Below are 26284 nucleotides of genomic sequence, written 5' to 3'. Positions count from 1 at the left end.
TCAACGAAAACTCCCCCTATCTTGTATATCTCCCCCTTTGTTTTGCAATTGGATAACCTGAAACAATTTAAGCACAAAACACAAACAAACACTTTCTCCCCCTTTTGACATCATCAAAAAGAAGAAAAAGGGTAAAATTCAAAGGGTCGTAATATAAGGGAAATAATAAATTTTATGTAAAAATAACTTATCTTCTTCACAATGAATATTCAATCATTCACATAGATTTTTAATTCAAAATTAAGAAATTAACAATTACTTTGATACTATCAAGCACATATAATTGAGATCATAATTTGTAGGCGTTGTAATTTCTTACACAAAGCAACAATGTCATCAAAATTTACATTTGATATTGCACTACTTACTTTCAATTTAAAGTAAAATAGATATATAGACATGCTTGATAATCAAATCCATTCATTTAATGCTTATTAAAATTCACGTATCATCCTCTCCGGAAAATAATAATAATTCACGTATCATGAATATATCAATCCAATATCACATGTTAAACTTAACATACACAAATATGGTTTTTGAGACACAACACATGAATTTAGAAAATCAAACATGTCATATATTCATTTAACACAAAAATAATTTATGTACCTTTCACCATAGCCATGATAAATAAAAATATGAATATTTGTCTCTTCATCAAAGTTGCATGCTTTCACTAGGATAGAAACTTGTTATCATCGATGCTCTTTTTTCACAATTCCAGCCATTCGATAATCAAACAAATTATAAATTGAATCATATCATATGGTCTTGTACTTAAAAAACCCAATCTAAATATGACTATTTTAGCATACGGTCTTCAAGTACCTACAAAACAATTAATAATACTTTTTAGGTACCCATTGTGATTTGGGTCCTTGTGGGTTAATACCTTTCTTTACCCAAATAAATTCACCATAAGGAACACCAAAGTTTCTTATGTAGCAAGTATTTGGAGTAAGGCCTTTTATGTTACAATAAAAACATGTGAAATTATGAACATAATATGAACCAAAATTATTTCCTTTAGAGAAATTATTCTTAACATTTGAATTATTTATTTTAAAAGAATTGTTAGAATAATTTATTCTTTTAGAATTAATTCTTTGATTCACATTCTTGGAAGAATTAACAACATGCATTTTCTTAGTTTCTATGTTGTTGGGATTTGTGCTTGCTTTAACAAAAACTGTTTTATTGGTGTTTGGTTTATCAAATTTAGAAAAACCAAGCCCGGATTTGTTGTTTGAATATCTTTGTTTACTAAGCACTTCTTCCAAACCATTGTGACCTTTTTCAAAATTTTTGATCACTTGATTTAATTCAACAATTTTTGTTTCATTTTCTTTACATTTATTACATGAAGAACTTTTAACCTTTTCTAATTATACTTCTGCATCAAAAGCTTTTCTTTCAAGAGATACAATTTGTTTCTTTTGCTTTGCACAAGTTTTAGAAAGATTAATGCATTCTTCATACAATTCATTAAATGCATTTTGCAATTCTTCATAAGAATGTTTATCATTAATTTCAGAGTCACTAACCTCATTTTCTTCATCATTAGAATGATGAGACGCCATTAGTGTCATGTTTGCACTTTCTTCATTTTCTGATTCTGAAGACGAACTTATATCGTTTTCCTCCCATGCAATGTAGGCCCTTCTTGGCTTGAATTCTTTCTTTCCTTTGTGGTTGTTCTTCTTTGCAAGGATTGGGCAATCTGCCTTTATGTGACCTTCATTTCCACATTCGAAACATGTGAAATTCTGTTTTGATGTAGAAGCATCATTATTCTTGTGAAATTTTCTTTTATTAATTTTAATTTCTTTATCTTTTAGTAGAAATTTTCCAATTTTTTTTTAAAAGAATAGTGATGTCTTCATCTTCATCGGTACTATCATCTTGTTGAACAGCATTGGACTCCGCCTTCAAGGAAATGTTCTTATGTTTCTTTACTACTTCTTCATGTTGTTCTAGTCTTGCAAGTTCAATTTCATGCTCTTGTAATTTCCCAAAAAGTGCTGCCAACGACATGTTTGAAAGACTTTTCTTTTCAGATATGGCTGTAACTTTTGGTTGCCATTCCCTTGACAGTGACCTGAGAATCTTCAAGTTTATTTCATTGTTGGACAAAGTTTTTCCAAGGGCTGCAAGATGGTTGATAAGATGTGAAAATCTCTTCTGCATGTCTAGAATGTTTTCTCCTAGTTGCATTCTAAACATCTCGTACTCTTGAGAGAGGGTATTCAATCTGGAACGTTTTACTTCTTCCGTTCCTTCATGTGTTGTTTCCAAAGTGTCCCAGATTTCTTTGGCCGTTTTGCAGTTAGAAATTCTGAAAAACTCATCCATCCCAAGAGAGGATTGAAGAATGTTCTTTACCTTTTTGTCAAATAACACTTTTTTTCGGTCATCATCATCCCATGATGTTTGTGGTTTGATACTAGTCACACCATTCACAGTTGTAGTGGGAACATAAGGACCATTCTGGACAGCATCCCAAATTTCTTCACCTTGGGCTTCTAGATACGTTGTCATCCTAATTTTCCACATCACAAAAGAAGATTTCCTTCTTAGACTTGACTGGGTTTTGATGATTACAAACTCACATCACAAAAGAAGAAAAACTATGGAGGCTCAAATTGAAGAATGAAGATAATAAGACTTAGACTTCAAAGTTATATTTTTGTAAGTATGGTTCTTATCTTTGATTTATCATTCTTAAGTTATGGAACAACTTAGAATGCTCAGAAAATAAATCACACACTCATAATGATTTTCATATAAATGTGATTTTGCATTAAAATGTTTTTGCATGAAAAACCATAATTGATTTTCGAAAATTCGATAATTATTATTTTGGCTTTTGAAATAATTTTAGCATGCAATGAGTTGATTTACTTGTTGAATAATATCATACTAATATTTATCTATTATTAATAATGAGTTGCCGTAACATATTTGTTTGCATCTAATTATATTATTGAATGCAAAACTTGTTATTGAACTAACGGCTATTTTTTATATTAAAAATGTCAACGGCTAATTTTTTTTCTTAAATACATTTTTATGAATAGGTGCTATTTGAAATATGTGTCTATTCATTGGTAAAAAACTTTTTGAAAAATAGCATTGTTTCATAAACATCTTTTTAGCCTCTATAAATTCAATTGAGAATCAAAACTAGTTTAAGACAACAACTTTCATTATCTCAATTGACATTTTCAATATCACTTGCTTTCAAACTTTCATTCAAATTGTTTGGAAAACTTTGCTTACACTTTAACATTTATTAAAAAGTTTTCTGAGCACTAAATCCATTTGTTAGAGTGATATTGATAAAGATATACAGCCATACATTTGTTATTCTTCAATTACTTTGTTGTAAAGTTTCTTGCCATTGTTGGTGAGAATTATTGTTTAAGATAGTGGGGGTGCTATCTTGTGATTGTTGTAAAAGGTTCTTTGATTCGGGAAGATTCAAAGTCCACCAAAAGTGTTTGGTGTTTGTGTTGTAATCAAGAGAGAGGGTTTCTTTCTTGTGTTTATGTTAGAAAGATTGTTAGGGGGTCTTGGGGTGAGATTGCTTGTAACAAAGATTCTAACATAGTGAATTCCTTCGCGGGAGGTGAAGGGAGTGGACTGACCCTAAGATTTAGAGGGGAACCACTATAAACTCCCTTGTGTCATTTCTTCTTCCCTTACTCTTTTATTTTTCCGCATTCATAGCTTCATCATTATTTACCAGAAAAATAATCAACAACTTGAAACTCTTAAAAATTTACCAATATTCCTAGAAACCTAATTCACCCCTCCTCTTAGGTTACAATCTGAACTTCAATTGGTATCAGAGCAAGAGTAAAGATAACTTGCTTCTTTGATCCAGAAAATGGCTTCCGCTAAAACATTTTTAGGAGAAGGTTCCAATGTCAACCGTCCACTAAGTTTCACCGGTGAACATTATGATTTCCGGAAAAATTATCAAGAACGCTAAACTCTGAAAAATTACCCAATATTCCTAGAAACCTAATTCACCCCCCCTCTTAGGTTACAATCTGAACTTACACATGATACATTGGCACAATCATTTTATGCGAATCCCCATTATTGATACATTGGCACAGTCATTTTATGCGAATCCCCATTATCGATCATGTTCAGTTCATTACTCATAGCAGTTATTGGCGTTGATAGGAGCAAACCATGAGTTATTCACCATTATCAAAATCTCAATGTGTCTTTGACTCAACTTTGAGTCTTTAATGACCCACATTTTGAGTTAGTGGTTTTGAGAAAGAGTTAACTTTCTCGCTTAACTGTTATAGTATCTCATATCATTCACTCGATCGTCATTTGACTAATTCGACTGACAATACGATTATTTTTGCACCCGACTCCTCTAAAGTGAACAATTCACTTTATAATGCAAAGTGAAGTATATCCACAATTAATTAACAAATTAAAGATAAATATCATAGGTACAACATAACTTTTCACGAGTTTGTTACAATAACAATCTTTACTTTTCTCACTTTATTTCTAGAAGTTCGTTTTAGAAAATCTTTGCCCTTTATTTTTATGTGTAAATAGTTAGCAAAATTATACATTAACATATGTGAAACCGTCGTTATTATAATTTTAATTTCTTTTCTCCATTGACTAGAAGAACGAGAAAAAAAAATGATGGGAGAAAGATAATGTTTTTTTTTTTTTAATAAAAATATTAAGTGATGGAGAACTACGTGTAACAAGGATTAACATGATTGTAAAAATGTTGATGGAGGGAGAACAACGACACTCATGTTTTTCTTCTAAAAACTGATCTATCTCACTTCTCTGTTTTTCTCTCATCACTTCAAATCAAATAAAAAACCACCAAATCACAAACTCTTCAATTTCCAGGGTTCATCACTCTCATGGACCAAGCCGAATTAACCACCGATCAGGTTCGTTCCGATCCGATTCTTCTCACTTCTTCGATCTGATCCGATTATGCTCGATTTCGAACCTTTTCCCTTTCAATTTTTTCGATTTTATTACTTGTTTTGATTACAATGTCTTCGATCTTGTTCAATTGATATTGTGTAATTGTTTTCTGGAAGGTTCTAAGTAGGGATATCCCATGGGAAACCTACATGTCCACCAAGCTCATCTCCGGAACAAGCCTTCAACTCTTACGCCGTTACGATCATCGATCAGAAAGCCAGAGAGCACAGTTACTTGATGATGTAATTCTTTAATTTTGTTTGAATTTTGATTCGAAGTAGATTTGGTTTTCGATATTAGATAGTATTACATCTAATCTAACTAATTATTGTAACTAATTTTGATTAGATTTGAATTTGATTGTGTGGCAGGATGGTCCGGCTTATGTTCGCGTGTTTGTGCATGTTTTGCGCGATATTTTCAAGGAAGATACTGTGGAGTATGTTTTGGCTATGATAGATGAAATGCTGACAGGTAATTTGTTGGATAAAAAGGGGGTTTGTTTTTTGTATGATTTGTTTGTTGTTTGTGGTGTAACAAGATGAATTTTTGAATTATTGTCTTTGGCAGCGAACCCGAAAAGAGCAAGGCTGTTTCATGACAATGCTCTTGCAGATGATGATACTTATGAGCCTTTCCTAAGTTAAGTATTTATTCTGAATTTGTTTTTGTTTTGTATATTAATTATTTACTTTTTCTTTGGATATAATAGAAGCTCAGATAGACTAAAATTTAGTGATATCCATACAATTGGATGTGCTTCTTCAAAAAACTTGTTGTGTCTCAGTTGTGATTTGGTACTAGTTGTCTCAGTTTAGCTTTGGTATTTGTTCTGACTTAGTTGGATTTTGGCATTGTTCCTGTCTCAGTTACAGTTTGGCTGATGTTTTTTGTCCCACTTACGGTCTAATGCTAGTTTTTGTTCCCACGGAAATTCGGTCTCGAATATTGTTCCAAATGTAATATGGCCTACTGATTTTCAATATCAACTTATATTATTTGGTTGTTGCTCTCTTTCTTTCAAAGATTAAATTTTTAATGACAAACTTAAGCTTAGTAAGCTTTGACCTGAGCAGTGTTGTCAATCGTGGAGTGCGAAAAATAGTGATTTGTTCAAATTCCACTACACTACAGTGCTATAGCTGCTAAACGTATATAACCACAATTTGATGACACTTTGTACCAAATTATTTTTAAAATTCAGCTACACTATAGCACTGCTATAGTCGCTGTTTGACAACACTAGGCTTGAGGGAGAGCGTTTGAAGATATTAAAATCTCTTATAGTGCCTTGTTATTATATTAAGAGTATATTAGATTATCTCACAGGATTAGTTTCTTACGATGAAATATCTTAGAATCTCTTTGAAGATTATATTTTATATTTATTTGTTAGTATAATAGGACTTAGCATATTGTATTGGTATATATAAGGGTCAGTGTTTAGTCTTCTTACATCAAATCATAATCATCAAGATTATCAAACCATATTCACAATTCAAAGTTTTTATTCATTTTCATCCCCCTTCATATTAACATCAACTATATGATTATTGTGAATTTTGTCTATTTTCTTTGTACTCCAAAGTTATGAAATATAAACAATTAAAAGTAACAATACTGTCCGTCTTTCAGACTGCTTCGGAAAGGAAACTGGTTCGTACAAGAGAAAAGTTGTAAGATCCTTGCCTTAATAGTTAGGTAATACAAACACGAGTCATTCTGACATTTTAGTTTCAAATGGTTCTCGAATTATATCAACTTTATCTAAGTTACTTTTTCGGATATTGCAAAATGTCACCCCTTTCTGATTGCAGTGTCAGGCCAAAAACTCAGAGTGGCGTTGCTTCAAACGGAGAAGCTTCAAATGAAAAGAAACCATTTACCAGTATTGATGATGTTTTGATTGGATTGGTAAAATGGCTTTGTGAGCAGGTATGTAATACTAGAATTCTTCCCTTTCACTAACCCAAATTCAGTTCATCAGCTGATAATTTTGGTGTTGTAATTGGTAATATCAATTTGAGAATTGAGATATGTAAATGTCTTTGATAGGTAAAGATGTTAACCTCTGAAAGAAATATTTTGAGCTTGTTATGTGAAATATATGCTTGCTTGTTATATGAAGATCAGGCTTGTTTGATTTAGTTTTTAAAAACAGTTTTCAATTTTTGAAAATTGAAAAAGTTGAAAGCTTGCTTGATTATGATATTTTGTAGAATTGTTTTTGGAAACTGTTCTTAATTTCATTGTTTTTAAAAGTTAAAAACCAAAACACCTGAAACCTGTTTCCAGTTTCAGTTTTCTCTTTTTTGCATTTGATTTTGTGAATCGGAAAAACACGGAGAATTGGCAATTTTCATTAATGGCATAAATGTAATAATGTAGAACTTTGTTATTTTCTGAACAACACGAGAATGCTAGGCACATAAGCTTTCAACAATTATTTTTCTTTGTAAATTGTGTTGTCTTGCGTGTATGTTCCTTTGAAGTGGTAGAACTATCATCAAACAAGTTTTTTTATTTTATATTTTCCGAAACTGTTTTCTGATTGAGAATGCCAAACAAGTTTTTTTTTTTTTTTTTTAAACTGTTGTTTAAAATTGATTTCAAAAATAGAATTTAAAAACTAAAAACCAAAACTCATCCAAACAGGCCCCAATTATGCAGTATAAGAGTCACATTTGATCTACCAACGGGGTGTTGGGTCTTGCAAAAGAGGCTCGTCCCCCCCAGCTGTGGTGATCCACGATATGAATCCTCATTGGGACAAGTGTCCATATTTAGTTCATAAGATTTTGTTTGACGTGAGTAAAAATAAATGCATGTTAAATCAAACTATGTGAACAGAGTCAGTTCTATATTTTTGCATAAAAAAAAGTAATACATGCTCATCTAATTATTGTATCTGTAGTTGAAGAAACCTTCTCATCCAAGTCGTGGAGTTCCAACTGCTATCAATTGCCTTTCAACTCTACTTAAGGAACCTGTGGTCAGGTCGTACTTTGTTCAAACTGATGGGGTCAAGTTGCTTGTGCCATTGATTTGTCCAGCATCCACTCAACAATCTATTCAGGTAAGTTTACCGGTTTTTACCCTGAAAATATGAAAATTCTGAATAAGTAGATTTGTCCATAGTTGAACCGTATGAATTCTGCCTATAGGTGCCTGTGTAAGCTTGGTATGTCTAGCTATGCTTTTATTGCATGCAGTAATAGATGGCTCAGCTAATTTCTATTTGAAGAACACTGACGGAATGGCACCTGAGCATTTATGATTTGTTGGGAATTTACTTGAGAATTTCTTTTGTAACAGCTTCTTTATGAAACATGTCTCTGCATTTGGCTCTTATCATATTATGAGCCTGCAATTGAATATTTGGCTACTTCAAGGACCCTTCCAAGACTGATTGATGTTGTTAAGAGTTCTACAAAAGAAAAGGTATAGCTAACATCTTCCATTTATGTTCGTCTCATTTTTTTACTAACATATGTTGTTCAGGTTTCTTTTTTCCTTTTTTCCCGGCAATAGTTATAATTTTATGATGGCTAGGATGAGAAGGTTTCTTTGTTCAGTCATAGAAATCTAATTTCACACCATTCTTTTGCCAATTTTGTTAGGTTGTTAGAGTTGTTGTCTTGACACTTAAAAACTTGATGTCAAAAGGGACATTGGGTGCTCAGATGGTTGATCTTCAGCTGCCACAAGTTGTTCAAAGTTTGAAAGCACAAGCATGGAGTGATGAGGTGAATCATCATGACCTTTTCCTGCTGAAAATTTACTTGTTGAAATGTCATAAAACTATAATAGGTGTTGTGCAGAGTTCAATCATTGGAAATGACTCTTGTTGCACATCTCGCCATTGTTGATTTATCTGCAGTCAGAGCTAAAATAGTTCTCGACTGTGATCATATTGTGTGATTTAGTTGTGACTTTTGATCATTGTGTTAGCATTTTAATAGAAAAAGGAAAATCAAAGTGTTTGTTTTTCTCAGAACTCTTTGGAATGACTGGATCCCCATCCCCCTCGAATGCTTGCTTACTAGCCACAGCATATATGATGATTTGAAAATGTGGTTTGATGAAATTGGATTAATAGTGATACTTGCTACCTTAGCACCATGTATTATCTTGCTTGTTTTCCATAGCCACAATTTGTTTCCTTCTATTGTTTTGATATGCATTTTTTTTTGAACAAGTTGATATGCATTTTCTGCACAACCATGCATAGACATTCAGACAACAGTGTGTTAGTAACATGAATACACATTTATAGTACTGATCACCCCTTTTTTCATTTACGAGGAATTCTTTCTGGTTGCTCTTATTTTTGCTGGATGTGGCACTATTTTGAACATTATATAACTTTGCTCTATTCTTCTCCCATTATGAAGAATGGAATTTCTGGATGTTTATCTCTATTCTATCATCTGGCTGTATTTCTTGAAAGATTCTATTTCATGTAGCTTTCCCGAATTTTCTATTAATTAGAAAAGTTTTCATAGGATTTGTTGGAGGCACTGAACTCTCTGGAAGAAGGGCTTAAGGATAACATCAAGAAACTAAGTTCTTTTGATAAGTACAAGCAAGAAGTTCTTCTCGGCAATCTGGATTGGTCTCCCATGCACAAAGATCCCATCTTTTGGCGAGAAAATATAACCAATTTTGAAGAGCATGATTTCCAGGTATCTGTGCATTATCTCTGGCATACTTGTGATTCCATTTTTCTTTGTAATTTCATAAGAGTAAGAAAAGTAAGTTGTAACTCTGGGACTCAAAAGTCAAAACATGTTTTCCATGTAGAAAACCCACATATGCGTTGTTCCCTCTTGCTTATGAAATCTATCAGATGTTTAACATGAATGTTTCTTTGCCCCTCAACTGTGATGTAAACATTTGTATAGCAAGTACAGATATTATGTATAAGAAGAGCCATTTGGCAATGAAATTAACAAATTTTTGAAATTAAATATTGTTGTATTATAATCCCCACTTAGTGGGATAAGGCTTGGTTGTTGTTGTATTGTTGTATTATAATCTTATTGTGCGCTCTTTATGTTCTCATAAACACTCATCTACAATCTATTCATACTCTCCTCATGTGTTGCAGATTCTAAGGGTCCTATTAACAATTTTGGACTCGTCCAATGATCCAAGGACTCTAGCTGTTGCTTGCTTTGACATTTCGCAGTTCATCCAGTGCCATCCGGCTGGGCGGATCATTGTGACTGACCTTAAAGCCAAGGAACGGGTGATGAAACTAATGAATCATGAGAGTGCCGAGGTTACTAAAAATGCACTGCTCTGCATCCAACGACTTTTCTTGGGTGCAAAGTATGCAAGCTTCTTGCAGGTCTAGTTCAATTTCTGTGGGGTGGCCTATTGTATGCACTTAATTCCATGAACTCCCTGCTATCTCACATATCGGATCAACTCTCCTCTGTACAAGGCTTATTCATTGTTTCAATAATTTATTGTCTGTGCCGATTAAGATTTCAGTTTGAAGCCTTAGAAAAAGTTTGATATGAGAAATAAGTATCCTTGATATTCTACTATTGAATAAATCAAGTTTTGTAATTTATACTCCGTTGTGCTCTGTGGGCATGTTGAATACAGGTTTTAGAATTCAAAATTTATCTTTAGCATGGATATGTAATTTCTTGACAATTATTGAGTTGAGGAATGAGAAAATTATTGACATTTTTTGCCACAACACAGACCTTTTGCTTTGCCTTGTAGCGAAGTGAAATACTCTAGCACCTTGGCAACATTATGTTTGAATTTACTGTGATACTTCTTTGGAAAAAAAAAACTCAGGTGCATTTCTTTAGGTGTTCATCGTATGATTCTTAACTAAATTACTCACGATTTTCTCAAACCCACAATTTCTCAAAGTTCAGCTATAGCCACGAAAAGTGTATTTTTGGTTAAGAGCCATACGAAAAGCAGGTAAAGAAATGTACCCAAGTTTAGTCCTCTTACTTTTGGTTGAGGAGCATGGAAGATTGATCTGAGAAAGGATATACTATTCATTTGAGGTGGGAAGTTTTGTCAGCTGTAATTTTTTGTTTAGGTTTGGTCTGTGGCCTTGCTAGCTGTCGTGATCCCTAAGTAAAAGTGGTAGTAAAGACAACTAGCCGCCCTAAGATGGATTTGGCACTAGACTACTCAAGCAAATTACACAATCTTGGCTGAAACATTAAAAGTAAATTCCAGTATAGAATTTTCACTGCAATTCCATTAGTGTGAATGAATCACATACTGTCAACATAAATGACAAATGTCCAATGTGTCTGTTATGAAACTCAAAGAATGGAAAAGAAAAAGTATCAATTCTCATTACTTGGAAATGAAGTTACAAGGAGTATTTATAGAGAAAAGAGTGTAGTACAATTGTAAAAGAGTGTAGTACAATTGTACTATCAACTTCCACCAGTGGATCATACTCTTCCACCAGTGGATCCAAGTAACCTATTATTGCTCTTCCTATTTTCTTCTTCTTTCTCTAATAGCCCCCCACAAGCTGGAGAATGGTAAATGTCTAACATTCCCAGCTTGAATAAGAGAGTGTTGAAAGGTTGGGGAAGCAATGGCTTAGTGAAAAAGTCTGCCAACTGATCAGAAGAAGAAACAGGGAGCAGTTTCATGATGCCTGCTTGCAACTTCTCTCTCACCAAATGGCAATCAATCTCAAGATGCTTGGTTCTTTCATGAAAAACTGGATTGGCTGCAATATGGAGGGCGCTTTGGTTGTCACAATAGAGCACAGGGTCTTTAGCAAGAGTAACATGCAAATCCTGAAGCAGGTAAAGAAGCCATTGCAGCTCACAAGTTGCTGCACCCAAAGCACGATACTCAGCTTCTGAAGAAGATCTTGAGACAGTCAATTGCTTCTTAGTTCTCCAAGAGATCATGGATTGGCCAAGAAAGAAGCACTGGCCTGAAATGGATCTTCTGGAGTCTAAACATCCAGCCCAGTCAGCATCTGAATATCCAGTCAAGCATAGAGATGAATCTCTAGGAAAGAACAAACCTTGGCCAGGACATTTCTTGAGGTATCTTAAGATTCTAGTGGCTGCATGAAAATGTTGTTCAGTTGGAGATGTGAGGAACTGGCTCAATTGTTGAGTGGCAAAAGTGATATCTGGCCTTGTATTAGTCAGATAAATGAGTCTACCAATCAATCTCCTATATGAAGGTACATCACTATAGGGTGCACTAGAATCATTATGAAGCTTGCAAGAGGGGTCAGAAGGAGTAGAAGCAGGCTTGCAAGCAAGATGGCATGTGTCAGTCAGTAAATCAATGCAGTATTTTCTCTGACAAAGAGAGATACCTGAAGAGGAATGTGCAACCTCTAAGCCAAGGAAATATTTCAATTGACCAAGATCCTTGATTTTGAAGGAAGCATGCAGAATGGCCTTGATGGATTGAATTTCAGTAAGAGAATCACCAGCAACAATCACATCATCCACATAAACAAGTAACACTGTGAATGAATTATCAGTCTTTTTGGTGAACAATGAATGGTCAGAAGTGGATTGAGTAAACTTATGATGAATAAGAAGGGATGTGAGTTTCTCATACCACTTTCTACTGGCTTGTTTCAATCCATAAAGTGACTTAACCAATTTACACACTTGATTAGGTTTGGATGGAGTGATGCCTTGAGGAACAAGCATGTAGACATCTTCCTGCAAATCTCCATGAAGAAAAGCATTGTTGACATCTAATTGATGAATGTGCCAGTGATTAATTGATGCCAAAGCAATGACAGTTCTAACAGTTGTTAATTTTGCAACAGGAGAATATGTGTCAAAATAGTCCAAACCCTCTATTTGATTATAACCTTTAGCAACCAAACGTGCTTTGTACCTTTCTATAGAGCCATCTGCATCCAAACGTGCTTTGTACCTTTCTATAGAGCCATCTGCATGATACTTGATTTTGTAGATCCATTTACAACCAATAGGCTTCACATTTGGTGGTAAATCAACCAGTTTCCATGTCCCAGTATTCTCAAGAGCAGTCAGTTCAGTTTGCATAGCTTGATTCCAACAACTGAATTTGCTTGCCTCAGCATATGTGGTAGGTTCAGTATGGGAGTCAAGGGATAAAGAATAAGCACAATGTGAAGGTGACAAATTTGAAAAAGACATGTAATGGTGAAGAGGATATGAAACATTATTAACATGTGAAGCTGAAGAGTGGTCAAGACTGCAGACATAGTCTTGTAAATGAGATGGTGGATTGACATTTCTAGATGACCTTCTCAGAGCAGGAGGTGGTGGGAGGGATGGTGGAGAAGGAGTGTCATCATGAGGAGAAGGATCAATGTCAATAAATGTGGGTGTAGGTGGTGATGAGGATGGGTTACTTGCAGTGGAAGCATCTGATGGGAAATAATCCCAATCAGTGGTGACAGAAGAGGAAGAAGGAGGGTAAGGAAGAATATGTTCATGGAAACTGACATGTCTAGAGATATGAATCTCTCTAGTGTGAATATCTAATAGGACAAAACCCGTAAAACCAACAGAGTAACCTAGAAACACAGATTTTCTGGCTCTAGCATCTAGTTTTGTTCTATGAGAGTGAAGAGAAGTAGAGTAACACAATGAGCCAAAGACCTTGAAAGTATCAATATCAGGAACTTTATTGTGAAGTAACTGATAAGGAGAAAGATTGTTTAGAGTTGGAGAAGTGACTCTGTTGATTATAAAGGTTGCATGTAGGAGAGCATATGACCAATAGGAAGCAGGTAACTTTGACTGATAAAGAAGGGCTCTACCTACATTGAGTATGTGTTGATGTTTCCTTTCAACCCTACCATTTTGTTGAGGGGTCTCAACACAAGATTTGTGATGAAAAATACCTTTAGAGGCATAGAATGAATTTAAAAGAAACTCAGGACCATTGTCACTTCTAATGGTTTTAGGAGTAATATGGTATTGGTTTTCTATAAGAGTGATAAAGTTTTTGACATGTTGGGACACTTCAGACTTGTGTTTTAACAAAACAATCCAGACAAATCTACTATAGTCATCAAGAATGGTGAGAAAATATCTGTGATTATGTACAGAAGGAATGGATAAAGGGCCCCAAATATCAAAGTGCAACAATTCAAATTTACTGGAAGCAACAGACAAACTATTGGAGAAAGGCAATTGTTTTTGTTTAGCAAAATGGCATATATCACAAGTGGCTTTGTGATCAAAGGTTAATGAAGGATAAAGGGAAACCATATGAGACAATCTTTTATGGGAAACATGTCCCAATCTGAAATGCCATAAGGCAGAATGAGGAATGGTAAAGGTTTTATTGGTGGAAATGTGATTAACAGATACACTATTATGTAAAGGAAATGCATTGGAATCTAAAACTAATCTATAAAGACCAGCAAAAGGTTCACCCAAACCAATCATCCTCTTGGAATGAAGATCCTGTAACAAACACTTATTGTCATGAAAAATGGCACAACAATTGAGAGATGAACAAAGCTTAGAAATTGAAATAAGATTGAAATTGAATGAAGGTGAAAAAAGAACATCAGCAAGATAAAGGTGAGGTGTGAAGTGGATAGTGCCAGAATATTCAACTAACACAGAAGAACCATTAGGTAAATTGACAGGTTTTGGTGCAATTTTGTGGAAAGAAGTGAACCAATGTGAAGATGAAACTATATGCTCATTGGCTCCAGAATCCAATAACCAAATATCTGATTTAGAGGATATAGAACAAGAAAATATGGAAGCAGAGATACCTGACTCAAGTTTGGAGATAGAAGTGGAATTGGAAGGAGTGTGAATATGATTGGCACTTGAAGAAGGAGTGGAAACTGTTGGTGCAGGAAGCAAATTCACTTGTTGTAGCAAACTAAGCAACTGATCATATTTCTCTTGAGAGATACTAGTGGTGGAAGATGAAGAAGCATCATTGCAACTTCCTGATTGAGCCTCATTATCATCAAAACTGCTTGAGGCATTGACAGAAGCATTGGACTTCTGAGAATTTGGATTAGGAAATCCATGTTTCTGATAACAATATTCAATGGTATGATTATTCTTGCCACAAAAGGTACAATGTCTAGGTGGCTTTGATCCAGAGTAATAGCCCCTCCCTCTGCCTAAGGGTTTGCGTGCATCAGAGGCATTGATAACAGATAAAGGTTCATCAATGGAGGAATGCAATGAACTATTGTTACTTTCCTCTTGTATGACCAATGAATAAACTTTGTTAATGGAGGGAAGTGGATCAAGCATGAGCACCTGAGTCTTAACAACATTGAATTGATCATTTAAACCAGTCAAAAACTGTATCACTTGATCTTCAAGCCTGAAATTGCGAGCTTCACGCATGGCAGCACAACGACATGGATGAGGACAGGTGCAATGTGGCATGGGACGATGTGAATTCAACTCTTCCCAAAGAGTCTTCATCTCAGTGAAGTAATCTAACACTGATTTTGAACCTTGCTTCAAATTATTGATCTTGGAACGAAGAGTAGCAATACGAATACGATCAACTTTGGAGAAACGTTCTTTGAGATCTAACCACGCATCAATGGCGTTTTCATGAAATACTAGGGTTTGTGCAATTTGAGGAGTAACAGAATTGATTATCCAAGATTGAATAAGATGATTACACCGTTCCCAAGCAGCGCGATTCAAATCATCATCATCTGGAATCTCCATAGATCCATCAATAAACTTCAGCTTATTTTTCGCGCCAAAAGCACGAATCATGGAACGGCTCCATGCAAGATAATTTGATCCATCCAATGGAGGAGCAACAATCACTGAATTTGGTCCTTCACTTGGATGAACATAGAACACTGATTCAGTATCAGGTTGGTTGTTACGAACCATGGTGAATTTGCGAAGAAAATTGCCAAAAAACAGAGTGCAAACGAAGTGCAACGAAGTGCAAAATCAACGATAGAATCAAATGCAGATAAGAAAACCGTGAAGGTTTCTGCAAAAATCAACGAGAATCAACGAAGAAGATGAGAAATTGGATCGTAACTAACTTCTGTAACTAACTTCCGCCATGGAAGAGAGAAAAAAAGCTCTAGATACCATGTTATGAAACTCAAAGAATGGAAAAAGTATCAATTCTCATTACTTGGAAATGAAGTTACAAGGAGTATTTATAGAGAAAAGAGTGTAGTACAATTGTAAAAGAGTGTAGTACAATTGTACTATCAACTTCCACCAGTGGACTTCCACCAGTGGATCATACTCTTCCACCAGTGGATCCAAGTAACCTATTATTGCTCTTCCTATTTTCTTCTTCTTTCTCTAATAGTGTCAACAAATAGGAATGCAACAAAAGAAATTTAGGTTAAAGCTATAGACAAAATTTCCAGCTGATTTTATTAATCCAACGAAGTATTTTATTAACAATTACAGGGTTCCTTTTCTCTCTCCTAGTATCTTTTCACTTGTTCACCAACTATGGACAACAATGGTTTCTTCCTTCCATCCATCTCACACTCTATTTCATGCACTCATATTCTTTTCTGCCACCCATATCCTACTTCAATTGCCACAAACCAATGGAACAAACTTCTCATGTCCTTTGAATTCTCCTCCTTCCTGTGACACATATGTTGCATACTTTGCTAACTCTCCAACCTTTTTATCCCTCACAGCCATATCTAATATATTTGACACCAGTCCTCAATCCATTGCAAGAGCAAGCAACATAAAAGATGAAAATATGAAACCTCATTGAAGACCAACTTTTGCTGATCCTATACTTGTGGTTGCAGTGGAAATGGAAACTACTGATACTTTGCCAATATCTCACACTTGATCAAACAAGGTGAAAGTTACTATTATCTTTCAACCGTTTCATATCAGAATCTCACTAATTGGCAGACAGTGGAAGATTCAAACCCAAACCTGAATCCATATATGTTGACAGTAGCAACCAAAATAGTCATTCCTTTGTTCTGTAACTGTCCTTCAAACTATCAGTTTGCAAAAGGGATAGAATTTCTGATTACTTATATGTGGCAGCCTAATGACAATCTCGCCGTTGTAGCTGCCAAGTTTGGTGCATCACCACATGACATAGCCACTGCAAATGCAAACAACTTTGATCATAACTTCACTACTGCAACCAACTTTCCAGCAGGGCCGGCCTAAGGGCCAAGCAACCCAAGCAAGGGCTTTAGGCCTCAAAATTGTGGGTGAAAAAAACGGCCTCTAGAAAACTAATTTGGTTATAAGTATATTATATGACAGATAAATTACAAACATTTGCATAGTTTAACTGATTACTAAAAAGAACTCAAAGTCATGGATTCAAATTTTGGTCTCAACAAAATTGATTTTATATAAATATTCTATTAAAAAGAAGGAGATGTTAAACAGTGCCCCCGGGCATTGGTTAAGCACCAAAAGAAGTAAGTTTTTGTTAAAAAGTAATGTAATTATTACTTGATGAAAACTGATAGTTTATAGTTCCAAGACAGAAAATTCTATTTTCGGATTCCTTAACCAGTGCCCCGGGGGCATTGGTTAACAAGACCCTAAAAAGAATATCTATAAAGGCCACATTAAAATTTTTGCTTTAGGCCTCTTAATCTGTTGGGACGGCACCATCTCGTTCTTAATCATACTCTTCACTTGAAAGAAAGAGACGCAGTCATTTTCACATTATCGTTTCCATTGGTATGGGTCTAAGACGCACTATTATGATTTCACTATCATTATTTCTGATTTTTCTCTATTGTTTGAGGAAAAGAAAGGTTTTTGAGAATTAGTGTGTGTGCCTCTGAAGCACGGACACTACACTGATAATAATTTGAGAAATGACATAATTCAATATAATCATATCTGTTGGTGTCGACACCGGAACACACCTAATCCGAAAAATGTCGGTGCTTCATAGGTGTGTGCCTTCTGTGGAGATTTCAGAGTCTATTAAATTTGAAGTTAAAGTCTAACCACACCCCTTACATTTAGAGATTTGGATCGCCTACCACTGTTACTTAGAAATTTGAGTGCTAAATTTATATACACTGATATCCAACAGCTGTGCAGCAACAACAATAGAGATTTCAGAGTTAATTAAATTTGGAGTTAAAGTCCAACTGCACCCCTTACATTTACTCCCTCCGTTTCAAAATGAGTGTCGTTTTAGCCAATTGCACACAGATTAATGAATGAAATGAAATAATCATTAGACATAACACTTTTAATAAACTGCCTTTACTTTATAAGAAAAAGACAAACTTAAAGTTGCATTGAAAATTGTGTGAGAGACAAGTTAGAGTATTTATTGAGGGTAAAATTGGAATAAAAAAAAATTAAAGTTGTATTGGAAATGTAAAGTGACATTCATTTTGAAACAAATTTTTTTGGCTAAAATGACACTCATTTTGAAACGGATGGAGTAGAAATTTGGATCACCTACCAATATTACTTCGAGAATTGAGGCTAAATTTATTTACACTGATATCCAACAGCTGTGCAGCAACAACAATAGAGATTTCAGAGTCAATTAAATTTGAAGTTAAAGTCCAACTGCACCCCTTACATTTAGAAATTGGATGGTCTACCAATATTACTTAGAGAATTGAGTCCTAAATTTATTTCCACTCATATCCAACGACTCTGCAGCAAATACAACAGAGATTTCAGAGTCTATTAAATTTGAAGTTAAAGTCCAACCACACTAGGGGTGTTCGCGGTGCGGTTTGGTTCGGTTTTGAGCAAAAAAGTCATCCAAACCGCGAGATAAAAAAGCATGCGGTTTGGGTTGGTTCGGTTGATTTTTAAAAAGTCATCCAAACCAAACCAAACCAAACCAATGCGGTTTGGATTGGTTCGGTTTGTGCGGTTTATCGCGGGATAAAAAAATATTACATTAACTCTAATATTGCCAACTTATTACAAAATAAACATAGGACATTTTATTTTGATGTTTATATGATAAAATATTAGGTAAAACTTATATCAAAATAGGTAAAATTAAGAAGAAACATAAGCATGAAACAAATTATTGGGAAGTAAAGAAAACAAATTCATCATTGGAAATGAATTGAAAGAGATGGAAAAGAATTATAATCGAACCTGATGGTGCAACGATAGAAAAATCGAATCAAAAGAGATTATTCTTGAGCTATGTAATTGGGTCAGTGCATATTTAAGTAATATTCATTATTCTTGCGGTTTGGTTTGGTTTGGGTCGGTTGCTGAGATGCAAACCGCAAACCGAACCGTGTTGAAACAAAAATCTTTTTGATGAATGTTTTAATGATAACAATCCTTATGGAATAAACACTAAGTTTTATGAATGGTGATCTACTGATGTTTGCACTTGAGTCTTTTCACAGAAGTTCACAAGAAAGAAGTCTCTTACAAGTGCACATATATACTCATTGGAAGAATACCAAAACAGTAGTATCACAAGCTCAAAGAAGATATAAAAAGAATATTGTTTGAATCAAATGAGTGTTAAGTGAAGATTCAACAAGAAGATGAACTTTCTTAGTAATTGATTCATCATTCTCATCACATGGTTTTTAACAAAGCCTTAAAGAATCAAGGAATAAAAGACATTCCTAAACTAAAACATCTCAAAGATACTCAATGGACAAGAAACATTGTGTGCAATCACCAAGAGAAATTATGAGATAAATCGCATCACAAACAAAATAATTCAAGGTTAATTAACCGAGAATATATTGTCATAGAAAAGAACATTATCAACTCCGATGAAATAATGTTCTCATGATGAGGATGCATATTACACTCGAAATCAGTCTCATCATTTCATCAAAATGATTAGAATCAACTTTGAAGAGAAATCAATTCATAAATAAATTATTTATTAATTCACTCATTAATGATATTGGTTGGAGAAATATCAAAGAAGAAAATTCATGATCATATGCTTGGAGATTCTATCATAAAAGACTTATGATGGTCCAAGAATATTCCATCACTATTCAAGATATCATTTGGGAGAATAGAAATCAATCAGATGAATTTTGACTTTGAGAAAGGTCTCTCATGTTCATACAAAGAACATTCTGGTCATACAAAGTGAAGGTGACATCCTCGTTTATTATTTTAAGGATTACAAACATATCTATTTTATTTTTTCTTGTTATTACTAATGATTTTTGTGAGAAATTGTTTCATAAGAATAATCTCAAGAATGATCTTGGCACATAACAAAAATCATCAAGATGACATCCACGCATAAGGACAAGAGTGGACTTTATGCTAAATGGTTTACGCATCCTTAAGATCAAGAAAGTTATTATGGAATAAATGACTCATCAAATAAGGAAAAGATCATGTAACTTAATTTGGTACAATAAATATTTATGGGCCTTAGTTTCTCTCGACCCATTAATGGAAAAAGAATCATTATCATGAAAGCATCAAATTGGTGACATATACATGATAGCATTTTGTGACATCATGAAGTCACTTCAAAGAAGCTGTCTTGCGCAAACAACAAGTGAAAGCTGGCAGAATGCACGTGGCTTTTAGTTTTGAGCAAGCTGAAGTTTCAAGGAATAGTCTTCAAGGGCAATTAACTCTAGCAACAATTTTGGAGCGCAAATCTTAATTCAAATAAAGCAAGGGCCAGCTGGTTTATTGATTGGGGAGCAAGTTCTCTAAGCTCTATAAATAGAGGAAGGCTTACAAGTATCAAACCAAGAACTTACAATACAAAGCAATCATCTCTTAAGTGCAAACATTATTCACTTACAAAGTTCTTCACAAACAAACAAGCTCTTGCTCTCTCAATATATCTTTGATCAACATCAAGAGTTTGTTCATCGAAATCTCAAACAAGAGTTGAGAAGCCTTTAAGGCTAAGAGATTGATTTTAACCATAATCCACTTTTTAAAGTGCAAATATCATAATCTCTTCATCTATAACACACTCCAGCTCATAACAGATTTGTGGATCACATATTGTGAGTGTGTTCTGATCATCATACCCTCAAACAAGAGTTGAGCGTAAATTCGATCCCAAACCAATCTCTCATACAAAGTGTATTGTAATTCTTAAGTCTATCCGTAACGATAGTTTGAGAAAAAATTGTAACAACATTTCTTGTGCGAAAGCAAAGAATTGTAGAAGTCTGCTGAGGTTGATAATACAGGCACTACTACAAAATATATATTTAACATCATGGGGGTTTTAGTTTTCACATCAGCAGGGAAAATATCTGATGGGAAAAATACACACCGTGTGTTTTTACATCAGTTGACATAAGCAAATGAGGGGAATTCCTAATAGCATTTAGCATTTACATCAGTGGATAGTTGAAATGAGGGGAAAAAAATGCGGTGGCATTTTTGCAATTTGGATGAAAACTTTGGCTAACTGTTTTCACATCAGTGGCGAGAAATGCATAAGGTAAAAACAAATTTTGTCACTATTACCTTATCCCTTCCTCTTTTGTAAAACGCACACCACATATCCCTTCCTCACTTTTTCACCGTCTAAGTTGTTCTCCCGTCTAAGCTCACCGCCCCTGTCACCGTCGAAATTCACCCTCTCGTACTCTCAATCTCACCCTTTCACCGTCCAAGCTCACCCTCTCCCGTCGAAGCTCAATCTCACCGTCGAAGCTCACTGTCGAAGCTCAACCTCTCTCCCGTCGAAGCTCAATCTCTGTTTTTCTCCGGTGAGTTCTCTCTCTCTCTCTCTCTCTCTCTCTCTCTCTCTTTCTCTCTTTCTCTCTCTCTCTCTATATGGCTTTTCAATCGTGAAACCCAAACCCCTTTTCAATCGTGAAACCCTAACCCTTTGTCAATGTCATCACCGATATTCTACCATATTTGAATTCCAAGTTTCAAGTTATAAAAGTTTCAAAGTTATACCACGTTTTGGTAGGTATATGCTCTGACCAGAAATGGTGATTTCATTTGGGGTTGTTTTGGAGGCCGATTTTGAGGATGAAAGCGTGGATTTGAGTTAGTTTTGGGATAGTTTGTTCTGTTAGTCTTGTTTTTGCAATTACTTTTTAATTTCTGTTGATTTTGAATGTATGTGTATCTTTGCTTTAGACACATTGAATTGCAATAAATCCATTTTGCTAGTTACCCAAGAGAAGATTATGGTCTCAGCTTCAGGGCAACTGTATTGGTATATGTCAGTCCCTAATGGACTACCAGTATCTGTATCACCATCATTCACTCTGGCTGCAAATGCTGAAGTGAGGTTGAGTATCACCAAACACAATAATATTACTAACTTCATAGTCATTTTTAGTGGACAGTAACTATTTCTAGTGATATTAATGTTAATGAATTGGATTGTTCTGCACTATTGTATTATATATATAGGATAGGAACCTACTGAATCAAACGGTTAAAAGACAGAGTCAAGGATAAGAACTAAGAAGTGGTTTTGTGAGTAGTTTGTGATCACGTAATGCCATGTGCCTTTTGGTTCATTGTGGATTCTTTCATCTGCTCCGTTTTGATATCAGAAGCAGCAGTGATACTGATAGTGATGCTTGATTACCGTTTTGATATCATAAGCAGCAGTGATACTGATAGTGATATTGACTTTTGTTCAATATTTTTGTGTTTTCTGTCTGATGTTCTTAATTCATCCTTCGTGTATTATGATGGCTAATACATTAAAGAAAAAAGTTAGAATAGAAATTTTACGATTGATGAATTGTACCAATATGTTGAGGTATATAGGCTGATTTTAACTCGTGCAGAAAATAGTTAATTAGAAGACTTGGTCATTTTGTGAACTATGTTTAATTGAAATCTGAATTTGTTTATTTTAACAGGTTGTTTCAATTTGATTTGACATGCAGAAGTTGTTTGTGTTATATTGTAACTGTGTTGTTGTTATGATGTTTTTGGTTTTCAGAAACAAGCTGTGACAAAGGATGTGTATCAGGTGTTTGCTGAGAAAGTGAGTTTTGAAACAGAGGACATTGCTAACATTTTACTTGAGAAAAATCTTTTAGTTTGCTGTGATCGTGTGGTAAAAACTCTTCGTCATGGGAAGAAAAAGTTGTCTACTTGGCCTACTCATTTAGAAATTTTCCCTGTAAGTAATTTTTCTTGCTGCAGTCGTTGTGTTGCAAAGTAATGAGTGCGTTAGAAGTTTATCATATATGTGTTTGCATGTGGATCTGTCAATGTTTCAGTATATTTCTTGCGTTTTGTGGTTATTCCTCTGTTCAAAGGTTAAGCAAATTAACATAGAAAATTTTCTATGTTCAAAATTTATGGTCACTACCATTGGTCTTTGTAATTATTCCTCTGCCTGACATGGGTCCATGTGCCATGGTGAGAAAGAATGACCTGCTGATCTAATGAACCACATTATTGGCCACTTTTTTTGCGTGTGGCTGTCTTATTCTTTTGGTTTTATCTTGTGTAGTTATGTTTGCATCAATGAGTTATTCACGTTTTCCAAGTCTTGCTACCATAATTATTCACGTTTTCCATCTTTCTTTTGACATAATTTATTATTTAGTGTTGTTCCATGTAAGTAGTTACGTAGCTGCTTATGTCATCTAAGAGATTTCTAGCTAGTAGTAATCTCGTACCTCCGCGTACGTAGTTACGTAGCTTAAGCACCAAGTTTTTTACTTGGTCAAACTCCAAGTCTTCTAAGTTCTAATAGTTATGTAGGCATCGCAATTCTTTGATTCAGTGTGTTCATTTTCAGTGCGTCATTATGGATCGTAGTTGGATGAGAGCTAATCGATTAAGTGAAGAGTTTGATAATGGAGTTGGAGAATTTCTACAGTTTGCTGAACAAAATCTTCCAAACAATGATGGACTTTTCTCGTGTCCTTGTGTTTCTTGTGCGAACCGGGAGCCAAACATTACTAAGGAAGAAATAAGGGGCCATGCATACCATTAGAACATGAGCCAAATACCGCAAGGTTTTTTATTCCAGCAAAGTGTATTAGACAGTTGTTGGTGGGTAATGCTTGGCTTGACTTTTCTATTCTACAACTTTGGTGCACGTAAGTACATTTTCTTTTTTACTATTATCAATATGGATTAGTAGTATATCCACAATTCAATATTTAAGTGTTAATTTTAAATTTGTCTAGGTGTATGCATCGTCTCTGTATCTCAAGAAATATATCGAAAGTGTTTGGGATTTTGGACCCAGTATGCTTGGATTTTAATCCAAAAGATCATAGTACTAAAACTAAAGTTCAGGAACACATACAAACTAGGTTGCGTGATTTGAATAAAGTGTGTTACTTGCACCATATCTATTTAAGTAAGTATATATTTAAATTAATATTTTTCTTATTTATCTTTGATAGCTTAAACCTTAATAATTGTACTTCTACGTGTGCAGAGGACACTGACAGTTAATAATTATTTGTCCCAAGGACAATAATTTAGTTGTCCTTTGTTCAATGCACCAAGATCTTAATGAAGCAATGATTAAGATTGTTTCAAAGTAAGTATATATTTTACGTTGTATTTGATATATGGGAACTTCTACGGTACACCCACAAATTAAGGTGTACCGGGACTCCCACTTCAAAATAATCTTTAAATTAACTATTATTTTTATAGAATAAAGTGCTATTAGTTGATATTTATATTTTAGAAAATGTAATTTTATAAGAAAAAACATCATTTCATTGTTTATAAAAATCATACTAATTTATTTTACATTTTATTATAAAAAATAATCGAAATTCTCTATTATGAGTACTAAAAATTCAGAAAAATTAAATTAAATTTCGTCGACGTTTTTGGTAAATAAGATTTAATTATTATAATTATAGGTGATTGAAAACAATTTTTCTCTTCAAAAAATAACACATTTAACTACTAATTTATTGATTTGGTGTACCAATACACTCAAATTTATGGGTGTACCATAGAATATGCCTTGATATATTACTTCCTACAACACTAAAATGTATAACTTTGATGATTTTTTTAATTTGGTTAACACAGAGCTTTAGAGGTTCATCAACTTGCTCAGGGCAATAGAAAGAAGGCTAAATGGTTTCGTCCCAAAGTAAGTATGGTGTAGATTCTGTCATTTTTTTACGTTAACAAATGAAATTTGTTTTTTTTTATATGAACTAATCACTATATAAAAATGGCCATTCATTTGTAGCCAAGAAAGCACCCTAATGGCAATGATTGTGGATACTATGTGATGAAGAATATGCTAGATATCATCTCTGCTAATATTACTAAGTCTTGGATGGAGGTATTTTAATTTTATGATAACATGTTTATACTATATGTATTGCCAAATATAAACATATCCTTATTAATATTAATTACTTATATTAACCTACACATTATAGGTATTCAATGATCCAACGGCATTAACTGAAGATGACTTGTATGATTTGCGAAACCAATAGGCAACTTGATTTGCGAAACCAATGTGGCTGAGATGGGACATTGCCGATGAGATGAGATGCTTTTTGCAGCTGAAGTTTAGCGTATTTACAATGATGATTCTGCTGTGGATTTTTTTTTTGTTTGATATTTCTGCCTAAAGTTGTTTTATTGGATTATTTCTAGCTATATTGTATTCATATGTCTCTTTTATAGATTGGAATATTGACGTGAAAAATTGAGGATTGATTATGTAATATCCAATTAGATAATATAACTTTTTTTTTGCATTAAAATTATACATAATTTGTTTTCATTTTATTACTATAAAAAACAAAAGAGCAGGGGTCAAGCTTATTTGATAAGCCATTTAAAAAAATATTTAAAAAAAAAATTATTTCACTACAGTGATATTGAAAACTGATGTGAAATATATATATTTCACTTCAGTGTCCATTGTATAACTGATGTGAAAAATGAAGGGTTAAATTTCAAAGTGCGTCTATTACATCAGTGCAAGTGAACCTGATGTAGAAATTCAAGATTTCACATCAGTCGCAACCTGATGTGAAAGGATGTGGACTTACCACATCATATCAGTTTACATCGGTTACAAACTGATGTAAAAAGTCATTTCCAACTGATGTAAAAAATAATTTCTGTAGTAGTGAGGGTGTAATGGATTGATTTGGTGTGATCAAGACCTTATAGTGTTGGTTAGAAGTTTCTGCCAACTGTATACTATAGTGGATAATCTCACACGAGGTGTGGGGACTGGAAGTAGCCGGGTTTGGTGAACCAGGATAATTCTCCTCTGTTATTCTTCTTCCCTTTCTCTTTTATTTAAAGCTACACAATATACACACACTATCACACTCATATTAATATTTATTAATCTCCAGAATATTCTGGTCCTAATTAATGACAATCAAATTAATCCAGAGTTCTCTGGT

At 34.2% G+C, this 26284-nt stretch overlaps 2 protein-coding genes and 2 pseudogenes across 3 annotated transcripts; 3 read left to right on the top strand and 1 right to left on the bottom strand.

Annotated features, from left to right (window-relative positions):
- On the bottom strand, positions 1-2556 carry LOC146900898 (uncharacterized; annotated as a pseudogene).
- A 2243-nt stretch (positions 2557-4799) lies between these two features.
- Positions 4800-10702, top strand: LOC146900897 (vacuolar ATP synthase subunit H family protein). Its single transcript, XM_085735536.1, has 11 exons — positions 4800-4949; positions 5106-5231; positions 5361-5463; positions 5560-5632; positions 6625-6690; positions 6807-6924; positions 7904-8065; positions 8305-8430; positions 8610-8735; positions 9495-9674; positions 10100-10702. The coding sequence occupies exons 1-11, from the start codon at positions 4920-4922 to the stop codon at positions 10346-10348; spliced, it is 1359 nt and encodes a 452-aa protein (XP_085591662.1). The 5' UTR covers positions 4800-4919; the 3' UTR covers positions 10349-10702.
- Positions 10703-16452: 5750 nt separating this feature from the next.
- Positions 16453-17138, top strand: LOC146900896 (serine/threonine receptor-like kinase NFP; annotated as a pseudogene).
- A 4312-nt stretch (positions 17139-21450) lies between these two features.
- Positions 21451-25608, top strand: LOC146900895 (uncharacterized). 2 transcript variants are annotated; one of them, XM_085734820.1, is made up of 8 exons: positions 21451-21652; positions 22858-23040; positions 23668-23971; positions 24062-24237; positions 24319-24423; positions 24933-24996; positions 25099-25194; positions 25295-25608. In XM_085734820.1, the coding sequence occupies exons 5-8, from the start codon at positions 24380-24382 to the stop codon at positions 25352-25354; spliced, it is 264 nt and encodes an 87-aa protein (XP_085590946.1). In that variant the 5' UTR covers positions 21451-21652; positions 22858-23040; positions 23668-23971; positions 24062-24237; positions 24319-24379; the 3' UTR covers positions 25355-25608. The 2 variants fall into 2 exon arrangements, with proteins under 2 accessions (XP_085590946.1, XP_085590947.1); XM_085734821.1 differs by lacking the exons at positions 23668-23971; positions 24062-24237.
- Positions 25609-26284: the final 676 nt, after the last annotated feature.

The sequence above is a fragment of the Medicago sativa genome, chromosome 8 (assembly GCF_051527215.1).
Source record: "Medicago sativa cultivar Bolivia chromosome 8, Bolivia_mono, whole genome shotgun sequence".
Lineage (NCBI taxonomy): Eukaryota > Viridiplantae > Streptophyta > Magnoliopsida > Fabales > Fabaceae > Medicago > Medicago sativa.
This window is presented reverse-complemented; position numbering and strand designations above follow the sequence as displayed.

Bases quoted from the DNA above. Each gene is read 5' to 3' on its own strand.
- LOC146900897 (XM_085735536.1), top strand. From the start codon at position 4,920: ATGGACCAAGCCGAATTAACCACCGATCAG. The intron at 8,066-8,304 runs GTAAGTTTACCG...CTTTTGTAACAG, and splicing joins CCACTCAACAATCTATTCAG to CTTCTTTATGAAACATGTCT. The intron at 8,431-8,609 runs GTATAGCTAACA...CAATTTTGTTAG, and splicing joins AGAGTTCTACAAAAGAAAAG to GTTGTTAGAGTTGTTGTCTT.
- LOC146900895 (XM_085734821.1), top strand. From the start codon at position 24,380: ATGCACCAAGATCTTAATGAAGCAATGATTAAGATTGTTTCAAA. The intron at 24,997-25,098 runs GTAAGTATGGTG...ATTCATTTGTAG, and splicing joins CTAAATGGTTTCGTCCCAAA to CCAAGAAAGCACCCTAATGG. The intron at 25,195-25,294 runs GTATTTTAATTT...TACACATTATAG, and splicing joins TTACTAAGTCTTGGATGGAG to GTATTCAATGATCCAACGGC.